The sequence below is a fragment of the Ictidomys tridecemlineatus genome, chromosome 5, assembly GCF_052094955.1.
Source record: "Ictidomys tridecemlineatus isolate mIctTri1 chromosome 5, mIctTri1.hap1, whole genome shotgun sequence".
In the NCBI taxonomy this organism is placed as follows: domain Eukaryota; kingdom Metazoa; phylum Chordata; class Mammalia; order Rodentia; family Sciuridae; genus Ictidomys; species Ictidomys tridecemlineatus.
Window position 1 is genome coordinate 122,741,240 of NC_135481.1, and position 16,667 is coordinate 122,757,906.

General features: G+C 48.6%; 1 protein-coding gene across 3 annotated transcripts in view; it reads right to left on the reverse strand.

Moving 5' to 3' along the window:
* Positions 1-43: 43 nt before the first annotated feature.
* Ppp1r13b (protein phosphatase 1 regulatory subunit 13B) overlaps positions 44-16,667 on the reverse strand; it is an 86,377-nt gene continuing 69,753 nt past the window's right edge. For 2 of the 3 annotated variants that reach the window (XM_078050975.1, XM_078050976.1), the window contains exons 7-18: positions 16,207-16,403; positions 14,420-14,560; positions 12,450-12,630; positions 10,568-10,672; positions 8,563-8,732; positions 7,790-8,291; positions 5,943-6,712; positions 5,172-5,309; positions 4,963-5,096; positions 3,670-3,836; positions 1,917-2,116; positions 44-1,174 (exon numbers count right to left, since the gene is read on the reverse strand). In XM_078050975.1, coding sequence (XP_077907101.1) covers positions 1,133-1,174; positions 1,917-2,116; positions 3,670-3,836; positions 4,963-5,096; positions 5,172-5,309; positions 5,943-6,712; positions 7,790-8,291; positions 8,563-8,732; positions 10,568-10,672; positions 12,450-12,630; positions 14,420-14,560; positions 16,207-16,403 — 2,747 coding nt within the window. In that variant the 3' untranslated portion in view covers positions 44-1,132. The remainder of the gene's footprint in view (positions 1,175-1,916; positions 2,117-3,669; positions 3,837-4,962; positions 5,097-5,171; positions 5,310-5,942; positions 6,713-7,789; positions 8,292-8,562; positions 8,733-10,567; positions 10,673-12,449; positions 12,631-14,419; positions 14,561-16,206; positions 16,404-16,667) is intronic. The other variant, XM_078050977.1, reaches the window with a different exon arrangement.

Sequence of the window (16,667 nt, forward strand, 5' to 3'; positions counted from 1 at the left end):
GGCCTAGCTCAATCCTGCCTCCAGAACACAAGACACAGCTGGGTGTGAGACAGCAGTTTATTGTGCACATTTACACAGCATCAGCAGTGTCGGGGACAGCAGAGCTGCTCCCAGTGGTGTCACTCAGTGCCACACCCCGTGCAGTCAGCCATCAACTGCAGCTCTGCCTCTGAGTCCTTACACATATTTACACACAGATCATACACAAGATGCACATGGAAAATAAAGCCTAAGGGCCTGTGTGTTAATGAGAAAGAACATTTCCAACATAGTTCTGGTAGTTTTGAATGATCTAGTTGAAAAATAATCTTGGTGTATAAAAAGCCTGTCCACACAATTCAGGGTCTGCCTTGTGTGAAACCAGGGATCAGGGCCAGCACTGCTGCCTTCCAGCTGGCTTTGTCTGGACTGGTCCCTGCCCTGCTGCTGCTGCCTCAGAGGCCTTGACCTGTCCTTGCCCAGACTTGTGTCTGAATATACTCAGAACAAAAACAGATTCAAGGTGTGCAGCCAGAGGCTGTAGGAATCCGAACCATGTGTGCCCAGAAATGGAAGTCCAGCCCCAGCACAGGGCCAGCAAGAAGCTGGACACTCCACTCTTCTGTGCAGAAAGATCCCTGGGGATATCCACAGGGGCAACCATAGGACAGTATGCCCACAGCAGCTCCTTTGGTAGTAAAAGGAACAACTGTGGGGAGGTAAGGAAGGGTGGGTTCTGGGGCTCTCAGAGGTGGGCTGCAGTGGGGGCATCTGGCAGCAGCTTGGCTTCACGGTGGGGGTACAAGAAGTGGCCTCAGGGTCAGGTCAGAGCTCAGTCTTCACTGGCAACCAACAGGGGTCCTAATAATTACAGGGCTTCTTATTGGCAACAGGGGTGGGAGTTCTGAAAGCTGGGTGTTTATTTGGATTTACAGTAATTGGCAAAACTCGGTCCTCTTGGAAGCAAAAGTACCTCTCCCAGCTGCGGTGGACTGGAGAAGGCCTCACCTGGGAAGTGCAGGAATTCACATTGTGGGTGGTGTCTGCTAAAGTGAGCACCATGAAGCCATCCTAGCGTCAGCTTTCGCCGGACAGCTGATCCTCTCCAGCAGCTCCTGGGAGCCAGCAAGACCGTGGTGCTCCAGGGGGAAGCTTAGGCAAGTGTTCGCTGCCGGGGCTTGATCCGTGGATACAACTGGAAAGAAATGGACACAGCTGGGGTGACCAGGAACTGGCCTCCAGGGGCCTTTCACATCTGCCTCTGCATGCCCCAGGAAGGCTTGTCCTCCTTGGCCCAAACACAGCTGCCCCTCTCCTCTGAGACTCCCAAACTACTATTTCAAAGGATCCCACCCCAGAGTGATCTGTTCCTATCTTTCTGGCAGCACTTCATGCCACCCTAAAATGCATCACTGTCCACTAGGCCGCTGACAGCATAAGCTCCCTCAGGGCAGGCACCTGCCAGTGGATGAGGAACACCTGACAGTCCTGTTGCAGCACATGGGAGAAGCAAGCAGGGTGGCCCTCTGCCATGAAGGAGACAGCTGGCAACCTACAGAATTTGCCCCAGCCCGCCACCTGTCAAGATGGGGAAGGTCTAGGTGGGTGGCCTAGCTGCTTGCCAAAGTGTGCCATGAGCAGAGCACACTGGGCAGCAGCTGGCCAGTGCTCCTGGCCTCCACATGGCCCAGCTGCTCCAGGGGTGGGTGCAGGCCAGTCATCTCCAAGAGCTCTGCCTGAATCCCAGCACCTCAACTCTGCAGAGCAGGGGCTTGCCCATGTGCAGAACAGGTTGCTGAGGCTTTAAGAAAGGTGCCCCCTGCCCTGGTCCCCAATAGAACCAGAACCCATGCCAAGAGGGGGATCCTGTGACTTTGGCCAAGTACACAAAACCAGCTGACTTTCCAACATAACCTTCTAGCATACCACGTGCTTACCCCCAGCAGGTTTTTGGGCACATAGCCCTCCCGGTCCCCGAGCCGAGCCCACCACCAGTCAGTCTCGCTTTCATCCTTGCGCCTCACGATGGTGATGGCATCGCCTTCGTGGAAGGACAGCTCATCGCTATTCTGGGCCTCGTAGTCCCACAGGGCGTAGACTGCACCTTTGTTCATCACTCCCAGCTTCTCCTGTACCCCTGGGACCAGAAAGTCACAGTAAGGCCTCAGCAAGGGCAGTCCAGAGAAAGCAGCCCACCAAGGAACAAGGCGACACTCTGCTGCTCAAGGTGGCTCACATGGGCTGCAGGCCAGTGAGGTTAGAAACCAGGGTCATTCCACCTGACACTTCCCAGGCCTAGCTGAGCCCTTCAGCTTACTGCACACAACCCTCTCTCCATCCCTGCAAGATAGTACACTTTCCCTCTATATCCATGAGGTGTGGTTCCAGAAACCCTGCAGATACCAAGATCCTCAGGTGCTCGAGTCCTCTTTGCCAAAATGGCAGTGGTGTCCACATATAACCTACATGTGTCCTTGTGTACATCATCTCTAGATTACTTACTATACCTGAGGCAAGGTAAGTGGGTTTAGAGAATAATGACAAGAAAAGGGAATTTATACATTTAGTGCAGATGTCACTGTTTTTCAGATATTTTCTTTCTCTTTTTTGTACTGAGGACTGAACCCAGGAGCACTTTGTCACTGAACTACTTCCCCAGTCCTTTTTATTTTAAAATTTTGAGATAGGACCTTGCTAATTTGCTATCCTCCTGTCTCAGTCTTCTGAGCTGCTGGGATTACAAGCATGTGCCACCATGCCTGGCTTTTCGGATTTCGATCCATGGTATAGGTTGAATCCAGATGTGGAACCCCTAGATATAAAGTTCTACTGAAATGCTGGTTCCAGAGGTACAGGTACGTTGTTCTAAAGGGCATTTTTTAAGATAAAACTTAAAACTTAGAACAAACTTTCAGAAGTTGGTGGCTAAGCAGCAGCAACTGCTCATGACCCTGTGCTGTGGCTGCAGAATGAATGCATGCCCAAGCACTACATGGAGTGCCCCGAGAAAGGAGAAAGGATCTTCTATGGGACATTTCATTTCTAGAGGCAGAAGAGTCACACCGGGGAGCCATCTTCCCTCAGTAGGTGCTGCTGTGATGGCAGCCTCTGTGCTTGCTGAGTCCCACTACAATGCAGGAACCTGTCAGCTGGCTCTATGTCACTCTCCCAGAGCCTACCACAGAGCTTGGCATATATAGAATGAATGCCTGTGACTGCCTAACCCTTGGAACAGAGAAAACATCCAAGCTCTGGGGAAACCTGACCCTGGCTACAACAGCTTGATCAGGGGAAGAGCTTCACCCATCAAATGGTTCAGGGGATACGTGGCCAACCCCAGGCCAGCACAGGGATGGAGTGGCCCCACTGCAAGTGCTGGTGCGCCACAGCAGCCAGTGAACAGATGAGTGCTGCCCAGCCATCCACACACCCAGCCCCTGTGCCCCAATGGGAACCTCTGTGCAAAGCACAGTGAGGTCACTTTTACTTTTTAGCAACAGCACAGAATCCTTCTGACAATGTGGATATTCAAATGTGTTTGCAGGAGTGAGTGGGCAGCGTACCCAGTTTCAAAAACCAGGAGCACTCAAGCACACTCTCTGGCCATTGGGATTACTGTGGCAGCACCTCTGCACACGATGCTGCCCTGCCTGGGTGAAGAAGCCAAGATGCACCAGACACCCTACATACCATACAGAAACTGGGAACACTGGATGTAGCCTTCCTCCATCTCCTCACATTTGTCCGCGGCAGTCTCGATGTCACTGATGGTTGAGGCAAAGATGGCAGCTCCACTCTCCACCAGCTGCTTGCAGAGGTGCACGCTGTTGCAAGAGGCTGCGCAGTGTAGTGGTGTCCTAGAACCAGAGGGGCAAGGCTGTGGGTCTGGTGCTGTCCAGGGCTACCTGGCTCCTGTGTGATGCTACCTTCAAAGGAATCCTTACAAAGGTGCCATGCCTTCGTACTGGGCAAGTTTCTCCATGTGTTTTTAAAGGTCTGACCTCCACTGATGGATTGTGGACCATATATCAATTTTATTTTTTGATTTTTTTCTTTTTTTTTTTTTGGTACCAGGGATTGAACTCAGGGGCACTTAGCCACTGACCCCCATCCTCAGCCCTTTTTTGTATTTTATTTAGAGACAGAGTCGCATTGAATTGCTTAGCGCTTCGCTACTGTTGAGGTTGGCTTTGAATTCATGATCCTCCTGCTTCAGCCTCCCAAGCTGTTGGGATTATAGGCGTGTGCCACCGTGCCTGGCCACATATCAGTTTTTGAGAAGGGGACAGGCAGAGAACAGTTTAAGGAATGGCTTATAAATATGCTCACTGCACAGAAATGTCAATGCACTTAACATGCTGAGTGGACCTTTACAAACAGCTAAGATGGCAAATCTTATGTGTATTTTATAATAATTTTTTTTTAAAAAGACAAACAACACAGTGAGAGCTATAAGTTCAAAATACCCCCAATGAGACCACAGGCCCTGCACAGCAGCCGAGTCCTGATCCTGAAGGCAAATGGAAACAAGAACACATACACCTAAACCAATAACAAAGGGAGCTTTCTGGATTTACTGTTCACATATTCATACATGTGAATTCGTATTTCATACAAAATGTCTAAATAAAGGAAGAGTGAATAATTAGAAGAAAGATATGCAACAAAATGCTGGCAACAGCTGTCTTTTGGGGAATGAACTGATGAGTATTCTTGCCAAACATACTTGCCAATTTTCTTTTTTTTATTATTTAAAAAATTTTTTTTTAATATTTATTTTTAGTTTTCGGTGGACACAACATCTTTATTTTTTTAATGGGTGCTGAGGATCGAACCCAGCGCCCCCAGCACCCCACGCATGCCAGGCGAGCACGCTACCGTTTGAGCCACATCCCCAGCCCCCCAATTTTCTTGACCATGTGCTTTTTCCTTTTGTAAGGTAGGAGAAAGTGAGCCTCAACCTAACCCGCTGGGGGCCCTCACCATCCGTCACTATCAGCAGCATTCACATTGACCCCGAAGTCCAGCAGGAACTTCACAATATGATGATGGCCGGCACAGACCGCGTTGTGTAGTGGGGTGATCCCTTCATCATTGGGCTTGCTGGGGTCCTCCACCTAGGACAAGGACATGGGACACATTAGAGCCAGTCCTCCATCCGCTGCAGCACCCATGGGGTGGGTGTGGCTCACCTCATAGATTATCCTCTGCACCAGATCAAACTCTCCTTCCAGAGAAGCATCTAGCAGCAGTGCCAGGGGGTTGAAGCGTACTCTCAGCCCATGCCCTGTCCGCTCGGAGTTGGGCTTCTTCAGGTTGGTCCGCTTGCTCTGTGGAAAGGAAGCATGCTTCAATGTCCAGCTGACCTACGAAGTGAGGGCTAGTCCAAGACCTAAACCCATAGGAAGGAACAGCAGGAACTAAATCCTAAGGCAGTGGCTCTCCAAGAGCAGCCCAGGGGCTACCTGAGGAGGGCAGTGGCATGGGCCTGAGCTCCTGACTATTCTCACAGAGGGCAATGGCTGGTGTGAGTTGCTAGCCTACTTTTTTGGAAGACCCTGTGGGAAGGAATGGTGTCTATCACAGCTAACTGCTAGGCAGATGCAGCTCCCAGGGAGCTGGCAGTTCATCCTTAGGGATACCTAACATAGCTGTCAGCAGTAGCACTGAGATTGCAGGTGAAAGGACTACTGGATCCTGAGAGGACACCCAGCTGCTCTCTGGTCCACCAAAATTGACTCACCCAGGGGCCTCTGTCCAGAAGGTTCTTCCCTCCTTCTGCCCACTTCCCAGGTCCCAAAGGCAGCCTCCAAGGGGCACTGTGCACCCCTCCTTTGGGCCCCTTGGTCTCTCCTTACCCTGACAGCCCTCTCAGACCTAATTGTGGGTGGCAGGGACACGCCTGGCCCCTAACAAGGTGAGTGCTGAGGGGAGTCCTGCTTTCGTCTCACAAGGACACCCACCACTGAGGCTGCCAGTGGGTGGATGGCAGGGGGAAGAGGTGCTGGAGGGACTTGTTCTTCTCCTGGAGATGGGGCTTCAGCCACGGGGCTTGGGATCTGTTCTGTGGAGGGGACTGGGGCCACATTGTTGTTGTTATCCTCTGCGGGCTCAGCAGTTTGGTGGGTGGTTTGGGGACGGATGAGTTCCTCAGGTTCAGGGGAAGGTAGCTCATTATCATTGGCATCTGAGGATGGGGCAGGCTCCTCAGGGAGTGGGGCTGTGGGCTGGGCAGAAGTAGACTCATCCAGGTTGCCATTGGTGTTGGTGTTTCCATTGTCCACGTCAGCCAAGGTGCCCACAAAGTCCTGCGAGGGGCTGGGCTGGTAGAAAGGGGTGCCCTCCATGCCACCAGCCAGGGTGTTGAAGCGCTGGTACAGCAGCTTTTGGATATTGGGTCCACTGGGGCCCTCTGGCTCTGTGATGGAGCTGCGCTTCTTCAGGGGCCGGGGTGCATTGGCCAGCTTCCTGCGCAGGGCCTCCAGGTCCGCATCACTCTGGTAGCGCAGCGGTGAGTGCACGATGGGTGTGAGCTTGGTGGGGCTGAGTGGCCGCGGCAGGCTCTCAACCGAGCTGCCCTCTCCAGGTGCAGCAGGGCCCTCCTGCTCTGGCTCTTTCTCAGCACATTCTGAAGATGGCTGAGGCTGTGAGGTGCTTATGCCCAGTGACCCATGAAGGAAGGGTAAGGGTGATGGAGATGTTGACCCGGATGGTAGGACAGGCTTGCCATACACTGGAAGAGAGACAGAGGAGAGGGCACAATTTCAACTTGGCTGCTGGGTCTTGGGGCTAGTCCCTAAGCACCTACTCCATCAGAGATGGGTTCCTACTGCTGTTGAGGATTCTGATTTTAAACCTCGTGGAAATCTTCTCTTACAAGAACCTCCTCTGGCTCCTTCTGCAAGGTGAATCTCTCTCCAGTGTAGTGGCTTTTATATTGAGGTTCCTAGAAGTGGGTTTTTTCAAAGGCAAAAAAGGCTGCTGATCTGACTTGCTGCCTTCAATAAGCCTGCTTTGTTTTCCAGCCAAGGGAAAGAATAAAGTTGCTACACTCATGTGTGAGCCTTAGACAAGACAACATGAGGACACTGGCTCCGGGAAGGAAGGTGGGACCTGATAGCCTAGGAGCTTCCCCAGGAGCCAGAATCCTGCCCACTGATAACAATGTATGCCACCTGGGAGGTCCTGGGCACACCTGGGAACCCAAGAACTATGAGTGTGCACACTGCAGTCAGAGCCTGAGAACACCTGAGGCAGCCCAACCCAGATCTGGCCCAAAGGACCCTCTTGTGAGGGCCAGAGGCACTTTCAGCTCAGGGTGTATGGCACTGAACTACATTCTTTCATTTGCTTTCCTAGAAGGGCCTCATCCACCCCCAGAGCTTTTCTCCCCTATGGGCTGGGGGGGCTCCAAAGAAGTAACACCCTCCTCAACTCACCCACACCCAGGTCTGGCTTAGTCACAGAGAGGAAGCCCAGAAGGCATTGGTCAAGGCTTACCCCTGGCCTCTGCTCACCAGATAGCTTCTAGCACAAGTTTCCACAAAGCAGGAGGAAAAACAAAATTCCTAGAATCTCACCCTTCTAGAAGCTGGATTTCCACGTAGTGTGGGACGGTAGTCAGAAAGGTAGTCAGAGCAGCAAAGCGCCCACTCATCCACCCGACACCCACGGAGAGATGTATGTAAGAAATGTAAGCTTTTGCTTTAACCTAAACAGCAAGTGGCTCCAATGTCAGGATGTGAATCTGTACTTTCTTAATTAGAGAATAACTTCCAAGCCCCCCGAGGAAGGGATAAACTCATCATACCTGCTTTAACTGACTTGTTTAAGGTACCATGCACTGCTGGTTGGTAATTCTTAGGTGGTGTGGCTTGCTGGAGGTACACAGAGTATATGGAACTTGAATTCACGGTCTGGGGTCCTTTCCTGGGAGATTGTGGCCTTGATCCTTTATCAGCCAGGAAGGGCCTAATGGCCACCGTCAGTGGGAGTTCGGGTTTACCATCTCCAGCTGGAAAGGCAGGGGGCCCTGTTGGCGGGTATGTGGGACTTGGAGGCACAGAAATCCTCTGCTGGATCTGCTGTGAGGAGCCTGGCTGTGGGACACTGGCTGTAGGGGGCAGCGGGGCAGGCTTTGGCCGGCTGGGTGGGCCTGCACTGGGTCTGGGTGAGCTGCCTTCTTTCCTCCTCTCCAGGGAACTTGCTGATCCTGGGCCCAGGGGTGCAGGACTTGGGTATGTTCCATAGCTTGGAGGCAGCGGCTTGCCTGCACCAGGGATGGGAGGTGGTCCTTTACCAATATCCACACCCTAAATTTAGGTGTTGAGAAGAAAAACAAAGTCACCCTTTGAAAAGTGAAGCACATTTATACCCATACTTGAAAAAGAATACACAGTAAGATCTGAAATCCTTCAAATCAGCTTGTGATTATGACACAGGGAACACTGTTCTGTCTGCACAGGCCCTAAAGGTGTAGCAACTCTAGGATTCTGGGGGTAATGTGGATTAATTTCCCTCAAATTCTGAGTATGACTAAGGCAGAAGGGGCTGGTCCTTAAACTCCTAGTACAGATGGCCTACCATCTTCTCTGTGGCTCCCAGTGCAGACAAGGGCAGAGGCTGGCTTGAGATCGCACCCTGCTTTAGAGCCCCCTCCACGCCTGGGTCCTTCCAATCCACATTGGCCATCTGCGCCGGCTTCATCGAAGAGCCAGAATTCTGCTTTAATGTTGGCCAGCTTCCATCATTAGCTTGAAAAGAGCACAGAATTTAAGTCAAATTTTTCTTGATATTAGTTGAACCAACCTAAAAGTACACCCTGCCAGAAATAAAAATAGCACTGGGACTTCACATTCTGAGGGAGCTCTGTTAACCAAGTGGACAACCACCATCTGGCACATGGAGCTATCGATCCACACAGACCCCCACAGGCCTGTGAATAAGCCCAGGGGCATCCTCTGTGGGTAACTCCTGGCCAGTGTGGCCAGCAAGGCTAGCAACTCAAAGACCATGCTAAGGTTGGTGTAGGACAGGCTACACCCACTGTAGTACAGGTCAAGTCCATTAAACCCACAGAATAAAGCAAGCACCAGCACTTAGCTTTTGAACACTGTTTATAAATACAATTGCATTCAGCAATAAAAAAAATCTTTTTTTTTAATTCTTAAAGATTTATCTTTTGATTTCCTAACAAGTTTGACCTATACTAGTAGCATGATCAATCAAGTTTCTCCTTTAGTGAGGAAGTCTTTTCTGCTAAAATAATTTGCAATCACAAGAGGCCAGCATAGTTCCCACTCAGTGCTGCAGTGATTAGAAAGCCGTCATCATCCCCAAGTTTCCAGGAAAGCCACTGAAAAGATTTATGTTTTTATAGAGCATTTTCCAAACTGAAAAAGGGTACAGAGGTGCTCTCTAGTCATGTGGGGCCACACACCATGACCTGTGTGTGTCATGGCATCTATGGATCACAGATGTGTACCCTGAGTGGACACCTACTTCGCTTCAACAGGCAAGGTGCTGAACTGCTCTGACGCAGAGACTGCTCTAGCCACCAGCAGTTTGGGATGGGCAGAAATCAGCATAAGCAGGAGGGGTAACTAAGAAGCACAGGCTACTATTTGTCTTCATGCCAAAAATGAGCCAAAACATGAAGAGTAAGCTTCCCAAATGTGCTCTGGCACAGTCTGAGTGCAGCAAGCCACACACAGGCTGCTCTGGAGCCAGCCTGACCCACAGTGGTGCTGCTGAATGATTCCTACAGGGCTGAGGACACCAGCCAAGCACCAGGCCTCAGCCAGCATCTGGGCCAGCACAAGCTGTCAGCCTCCTGCAGACCACACATGCGTGTGCCTCCATCCTCTCAGTGTCCTCTGAGAGGAGCATTCTGTGCTGGTGGAGAAAAGCAGAGCCCACTTGAGACCCTGTGAGACAAGCAAAAGGGGCAGGTGCCAGCCAAGGGACCTGGATTTCTATCCTTTCAGAGTCAGAGGGCACGTGGATGTTCAGTGGCTTCTGAAAGAAAAACAGCAATGGAAGTTTTTATGAAATTATGAAGTAATCTCCTTTCCTGAGGACAGAGCTGGAGGTACAAAAGGCCAGATGCTGCTTCTTATTACTGTAATACTTTTCATTGTGATGGGAGATTCTTGCACTGAACATAAAACTGAAAGCCTCATCATGAACTCAAAATCATGTTAACTTTTTTTTTTTTTTGGGTGGTGCTGGGTACTGAACCCAGGGCCTTGTGCACACTCCACCAAATCAGTGATATCCCCTGTCCTCATATTAACTTTTGAAAAAGAAGCAAACAAACACTCCCCATAACCAAAATCCTGTGTGGCAGGGCCTATAACTTGGTGTCCAACTCTCCCGGCCAGTGATTGGGCCTGGAGCCTAACTCCACACCTGCCTGGGAAGAGACACCTATTTGCACAGTGCTGTTTCCATGTCCAGATGTGATGAACATGGAGCCAGCTTGACCCATAGAAGTGCCCGTTGTCAGTTTGGAAAAACAAATGATTGTTGATTCAGTCTGTGTGAAAGGAGATCAAAAGCACCCCGCTAAGCCCGTCAGCCCACATACGCTTTACGAGTGGGCTTGCAGAGTGCCCCAAGGAGCTGCAGTCAAGCCTGACGTCCAGGTCTGACACTGTCCACGCGCTGGTCACTCTGGATCTACTGTGGCCATCTGTGTGACACAGAACCAGGACAGCCAACAGCAAGGGGTTAGAGTCCCCACACGGAGATTTCATGTCCCAGCTCCATGTGTGAAGTTCTGCCCCCAGCTTGGGTGGACTCAGGTTTCCTGGGTCCAGTCGCTTTACACCACAGTGGAAGGACTGAGGCCAGGGCTCTATAAGGCCATCTTCTTCCAGCAAGCTGGTAAGGCAGCACAACACAGAGAGGGGAGGGCACGGGAGCCTTTCTCAGCTGGAAGGAGCTAGCTGTGCTCATTACCTGCACTGACACAGACAGCCACTCCTCCCACAGACAGGGTGGCTCAAACCATAAGCAACAGCTCATCAAAGAACACGACTGTGATTAGGGCTTCGGAGGGATTTGAGCAGGGGCTGTGGCACCCAAGGACTTGCTGGTTCAGATGGAGCCCTGAGCTCCCAGTGGGAGCAGATGTATCACTGTATCACTATTAGGTGCCAGGTAGGAGCAAGTGTCACAAACAAAAGACCAGCACATATCAGTCACCAATCCTGAAAACAGGACACAACAGCAAACAAGCAGCAGCACTGCTTTCATAAATGAAGAGATGTCCCAGTGTGTCAGGACTTGCTCTCCTGACATTGTGTTATAGGAAGACGAGTCAACCTGAGTCATAAAGAAAGTTCTACTATAAAAGAGCCCCAACTTCTTTCTCTTATTTTTGTATTGGGGACTGAGCCAAGAGTGTTCTACTGCTTAGCTACATCCCCAGCCACCACCACCCTTTTCTAATACTGGGATTTGAACCCAGGGGCACTTAACCACTGAGCTATATTTCCAGACCTTTTTTATATTTTAAAGACAGGGTCTCGCTAAGTTGCTTTGGATCTAAGCTGCTGAGGCTGGCTTTGAAATTGTGATCCTCCTGCCTCAGCCTCCTGAGCTGCTGAAATTAAGGTATGTATCATGTGGTTCATTTTTAGCCCTTTTAATTTTGAGACAGGGTTTCATAGAGTTGCTGAGGCTGGTATTCAACATGTATTCTTCCTACCTTACCCTCCTGAGTTGCCAGAATTATAGGTGTGCACCATGGCGCCTGGCTAGAAGCTCCAAATTTTTTTTTTTTTTTTTTTTTTAAAGAGAGAGAGGTAGAGAGAGGTAGAGAGAGAGAGAGAATTTTAATATTTATTGTTTAGTTATCGGTGGGTACAACATCTTTGTTTGTATGTGGTGCTGAGGATCGAACCCGGACCGCACGCATGCCAGGCAAGCGCGCTACAGCTTGAGCCACATCCTCAGCCCAAATTTTTAATGTGGTGGGTTTAAAAGACAGACTATCAATGCAGAACCCACCTGGTGCCCAGCTATGCTGCATGGTGCTCTCTACACAAGCCTGCCTGGGCTCATCACACAGCACTACCGGGCCAAGATGAGAGTAACGGCTTGTGGACTTTCTGATCAAGGAAGACCTATTAGCTGAGTAGGGAAAGTAAAGACAAGCTAAAACACTGTCTAAAGGGCAGTGGTCTCTACCTGGCCACAGCTGTGCTTGAAGCCCTCAGGGCACACAAAGCAGTGTTTTATTCAACCATTTGTTTTGAAATGTCAATGAAGACCTCAGATGAATAGGAGTAATTCACTTTTGTTTTGGGAGCATCATTATCACAGTGACACACAACTAACTGCTCAAACACTGTCCAGAAGACCAAGCCCCTCAGGGGACAGCCTGAGGTCTGGTGTGGAGGCAGGGCTTCAGGGCCCTTACCCTACTCCAGCACTTCCCCCAAGAGAGGGCCTGGGCCACTCACCAGATTTAGATCTCCCATGGGCAGCACTTGAGGCAATAGAGAGAGATTGGGGCTTTATAGGGTCCCCCTGGACAGGATAGCTTCCAGCACTTGGAACTTGGATGTAAGGCCCCACAGCGGCAACCCTGCCAGATGTGCTCAGGGGAGACTGCGGTGATGATGTGCCATTCACACGGTTCAACTGTAAATCAGGAGGAAATGGAAGAGTTAAGATACTGCAAAATAAAAAAACACTAATCCTTCAGTTCACTGGACCCAAGTGTGGGAGTCATTCTTTCCAGTAATAGCCACCCTGGAGAGCTACAAAAGCAGGGATGAATGTGATGACAGCATAGCTTCCAAGGACCACAATGACCTCCCTTGTCCTGGGGACACGTTCTCTCCCCTGGGTGGGCAGAGGCACTTGTCAAAACCTATGCTCCAAGCATTGTTTCAAATCCTGCTCCCCACTTACTGTGCTGCCCTGGGCTAGTGACTGAGCCTCTGCCTGTAAATTCAGAATGAGAGGTGCCCTAGGACAAGAGGCAAGGTGCCCAGGTGAGGCTCTGAATCCTGATGGTGAGTCTGGTTCTCTGAGGGCAGCTGTGCCTTTCTAAGCAAGGACACAGACAGAGGATACTGGCTACAAAATACTGCACAAGAACAAAAAGGCCTGATTCCTTAGGGTCCCTAGGTACACCTTCTGTGGAGGTCCACAACCTCCTACAACCATCTGCATGTGTCACTATGGTGAGAGGATTCAAGACTCTCATAACTGCTCAGAATACTTAGGACCTTCAGGGGGAGGCACATCTCTGCAGAAGCACTGACTGGCTTCTCAGAGATCCGCTGGAGCAGCAGAAAAAGGACTAAGGACATTTTTGGTTTTTTGGTTTTTTTAAAATATTTATTTTTTAGTTGTAGATGGACACAATGTCTTTTATTTATTTACTTATTCTTACATGGTGCTGAGGACCAAACTCAGGACCTTGCTCATGCTAGGTGAGCACTCTACCCTGAACCACAACCCCAGCCCAGATAAGGACATTTTGATGGTTAATTTTATGCTTTAACTTGGTTGGCTCCGGTGCCCAGAGACTTGGCTAAATAGGAGTCTGGATGTTATCAGAGTTTTGGTTTTTAGAGGAGATTAACATTCATATAAATGCACTCTGAGTAACGTAGATGATTCTCCATGGGAAGGTGGACCACACCCAGTCAGTGGAAGGCCTTAAAAGAAGATTGAGGATCCCCCAGAAGAAGGGGGTGCCTTGAACGTGAGCTGCAACACCAACTCCCCCTGGGCCTGCAGGCTGTAGGCCTGCCATGCAGATTTTGGAATTGCTAGACTCCATGTTCACATGACCAACTCCTGGAGATAAATCCCTCTCTCTACACACACGCACACAGTCACACACACATGCAGGCACACTATGGATTCTACTTCTCTGAGAAACCCTGAACATCACACCATTACTAAAGTTCTGCCATGTAACTCAGTGTGGAGCAGATGCATGAATCCTCTCACCTATGGCCTGTGCTATTGGTAAGAGAGAAAAAGGAAAACTATCATCTGAAATCATAGTTACACAAACTACTGACTTTCAAGCTTGAGTTGAAAGAAGGGTAGATGTATAAGTAAAAGATGAATTCTGCTGTGGAACGGCAGCTCCCCTCTTCCTCACCCATCCCCCCGGGGAAGGCCCTGACATCCATGCCTGCCTCCTCACAGCATCCTTCAGTATAGCAGAGGCTGACAAGAAGACACTGCCACCACACCACAAAAGCACAATCACTTAGTATGTGTATGGGAACTCTAGGAAGACATCCTTGCTATCAGCACCTGCTCTGCTCTCATGGGCTTATAGCCAGTTTTGTCTGATCAGCTGTGGCAAGTAAGGGGAGGGAGCATGGTTCATTTAGTGAGATTAGCATTTGTAGATGAGCTACTTTTTGAGGTTTATCTCACAGACATTTTCTCTTTCACATGCCTGGATTTTTTTGCCATAAAGACGTTCACGCAATTCATTGATTCGCTTGTCCATCATGGCCACCTCCATGTTGCGCTTATTTAAGAGTTCCTTCTGCTGCTGGAGTTTTGAATTCTGTTCCTGGTTAAGCTGGTTACGAATCTGCAAAACAGAAAGAACAACTTTTAAGACCTGTATTAATGAAGAGGTCAAATTCTCACTGCAGGGAGAAAAAGAAAAGAAAGAAAAAAGAAAAAGAAGAATTAAATTTGGATGTGTTTAGACAAATGTACTGCCATCCATGTGCTACATGTTCTGTAAATCAGCACAGGCAAAGCCAGAACAGAGTTCTTATGGAACAAAAAGAGACCAAATGCATGGAACTACAAGTTCTCTTCAAAGTAGACACAGGGAGTAGGGCCAAAAGGAACTCTAGGAGACCATCCTGGAGCCTTGGGGACAACCACCTAGGGCTCCATTTAGGAGTAAATCACATACATTCATCATATCTCACCAAAACCCTAAAAAGTGTGCATGCTTAGCAATTGCTTCAAACATAAAAGAATGTTAAAGAACTTAACAGCAAGCACGAGTCATTTTATTTCTCAACACCTTCATTTCATAAAATGATATAGTACTTTTCTTAGCAAGTGCTAATAAAATCACAAAACTTGTTTCCGCTTGAAAATTCACCTGAATGATAACTTATGAGAAACAGAAATCTAGAGGTTATGGACTGAATGTTGGTGCCCTCCTAACCTCATACCTTGAAGCCCTCAATGTGATGCTGTTTGGAGGTGAGGCCTGTGGGTGGTGATGAGGTTTGGAGGAGGTCAGAGGGCAAGCCTGAAAAATGTGTTGATTATGTGTCCTTCTAAGAAGAGAGCCAGGCACAGTGATGTACATCTGTCATCAGTTGTAAATCACTGGGGAGGCTGAGGCAGGATTCCAAGTTCTAGGCAAGCCCAAGCAACTTAGAACCTCAGCAACTCAGTGAGAGCCTGTTTCAAAGTAAAAAAAAAAAAAAAGTGCTGGGTTCACTTGCAAAAAAAAGTGCAGCAGCCAGTGATATATGTCTACGGAGATGTATATCACACAAAGTATGTATGTCACACAGAGAATGAGCAGAATTCAGGGATCCAATCATATGCAGAGCCTGTGGACAAGAACAGAACCAAAAGCTTGGTGGGTTTTGATGTGATGGAATGTAGGAATTAGAGGAGTGGTACTTGGATTCATTTGTGGTTGAATTTAACCCGTGAATGTTCCTTACTGCTGTGTGATTTTTGGTTTAATACACGTATCTTATGACTACAACCATACACTCATGATTCCATTTTTACTTCATTTTAGAAACCAGATTATATTTAGGTATCTATTATTACTTTGTACAAAAAGATTTTGTTTAAGTATATGACTTTTAATTTACTTTTATTGTATTATATAATCTGACACAAAATGAAGGTTAAAATTTCTTCCCCAGATCCTACTTTTAATCAAAGTCTTGTTAAAAATGCAAGTTTCTAAAGTCCTCTACATGTCTTATTGAAGAAGTTCTTTGGAAACCAAATATATATATTTATACCACACCTGCTTTTTACTTTTTTGGGGGGGGCAGTTACTGGAAGTTGAACCCAGGTGTGCTCTACTGCTGCACTACATCCTCAGCCCTTTTTATTTTTATTTTGATTCAGGACCTCACTAAGTTGCTTAGGGCCTTGCTGAAGTTATATCCATCCTCTACTCAGGAGAAAGCCAGAAAGAGGAGAAAGTTTTATATAAATATTCCCCAGACCCAGGTGTATCACCTGCAGTTCTTGGTAAAGTCTCTTCAATTCCACCGCTGCTGGTCCTGTCAGCTTGCCGTTATGAGACTGGAACCCATTCAGTTTTCCTTTCTTTAAATCTTCCAATTGCTGACTAAGCTGATCAACTCTTAAAATTGCAGTCTGTACTTCCTGTTTCTTTTCCTGGAACATGGCGCTGAACCTTTCTATTTCAGCAGCTATAATTGCCCACCAAAAAAGAAAAAAATTCATTTAAACTGACATCCTGTCTTTTTAATATCTATATGCTGCACTCAACTCTGGTATTATTTAGTGCCAGACCATGGATTAAGTGTTGCGTCATCAAGTCTTTGGAACACGTGACATGCCACGATTTACAGAGCAAACCATTTTCTCTGTAACTACTGAATGTTCCTGAAGGCAACTGATTCAGAAGCTAGCTTGGCCACACTACTCAGGAGTTTCAGGTACCAACAGAACAA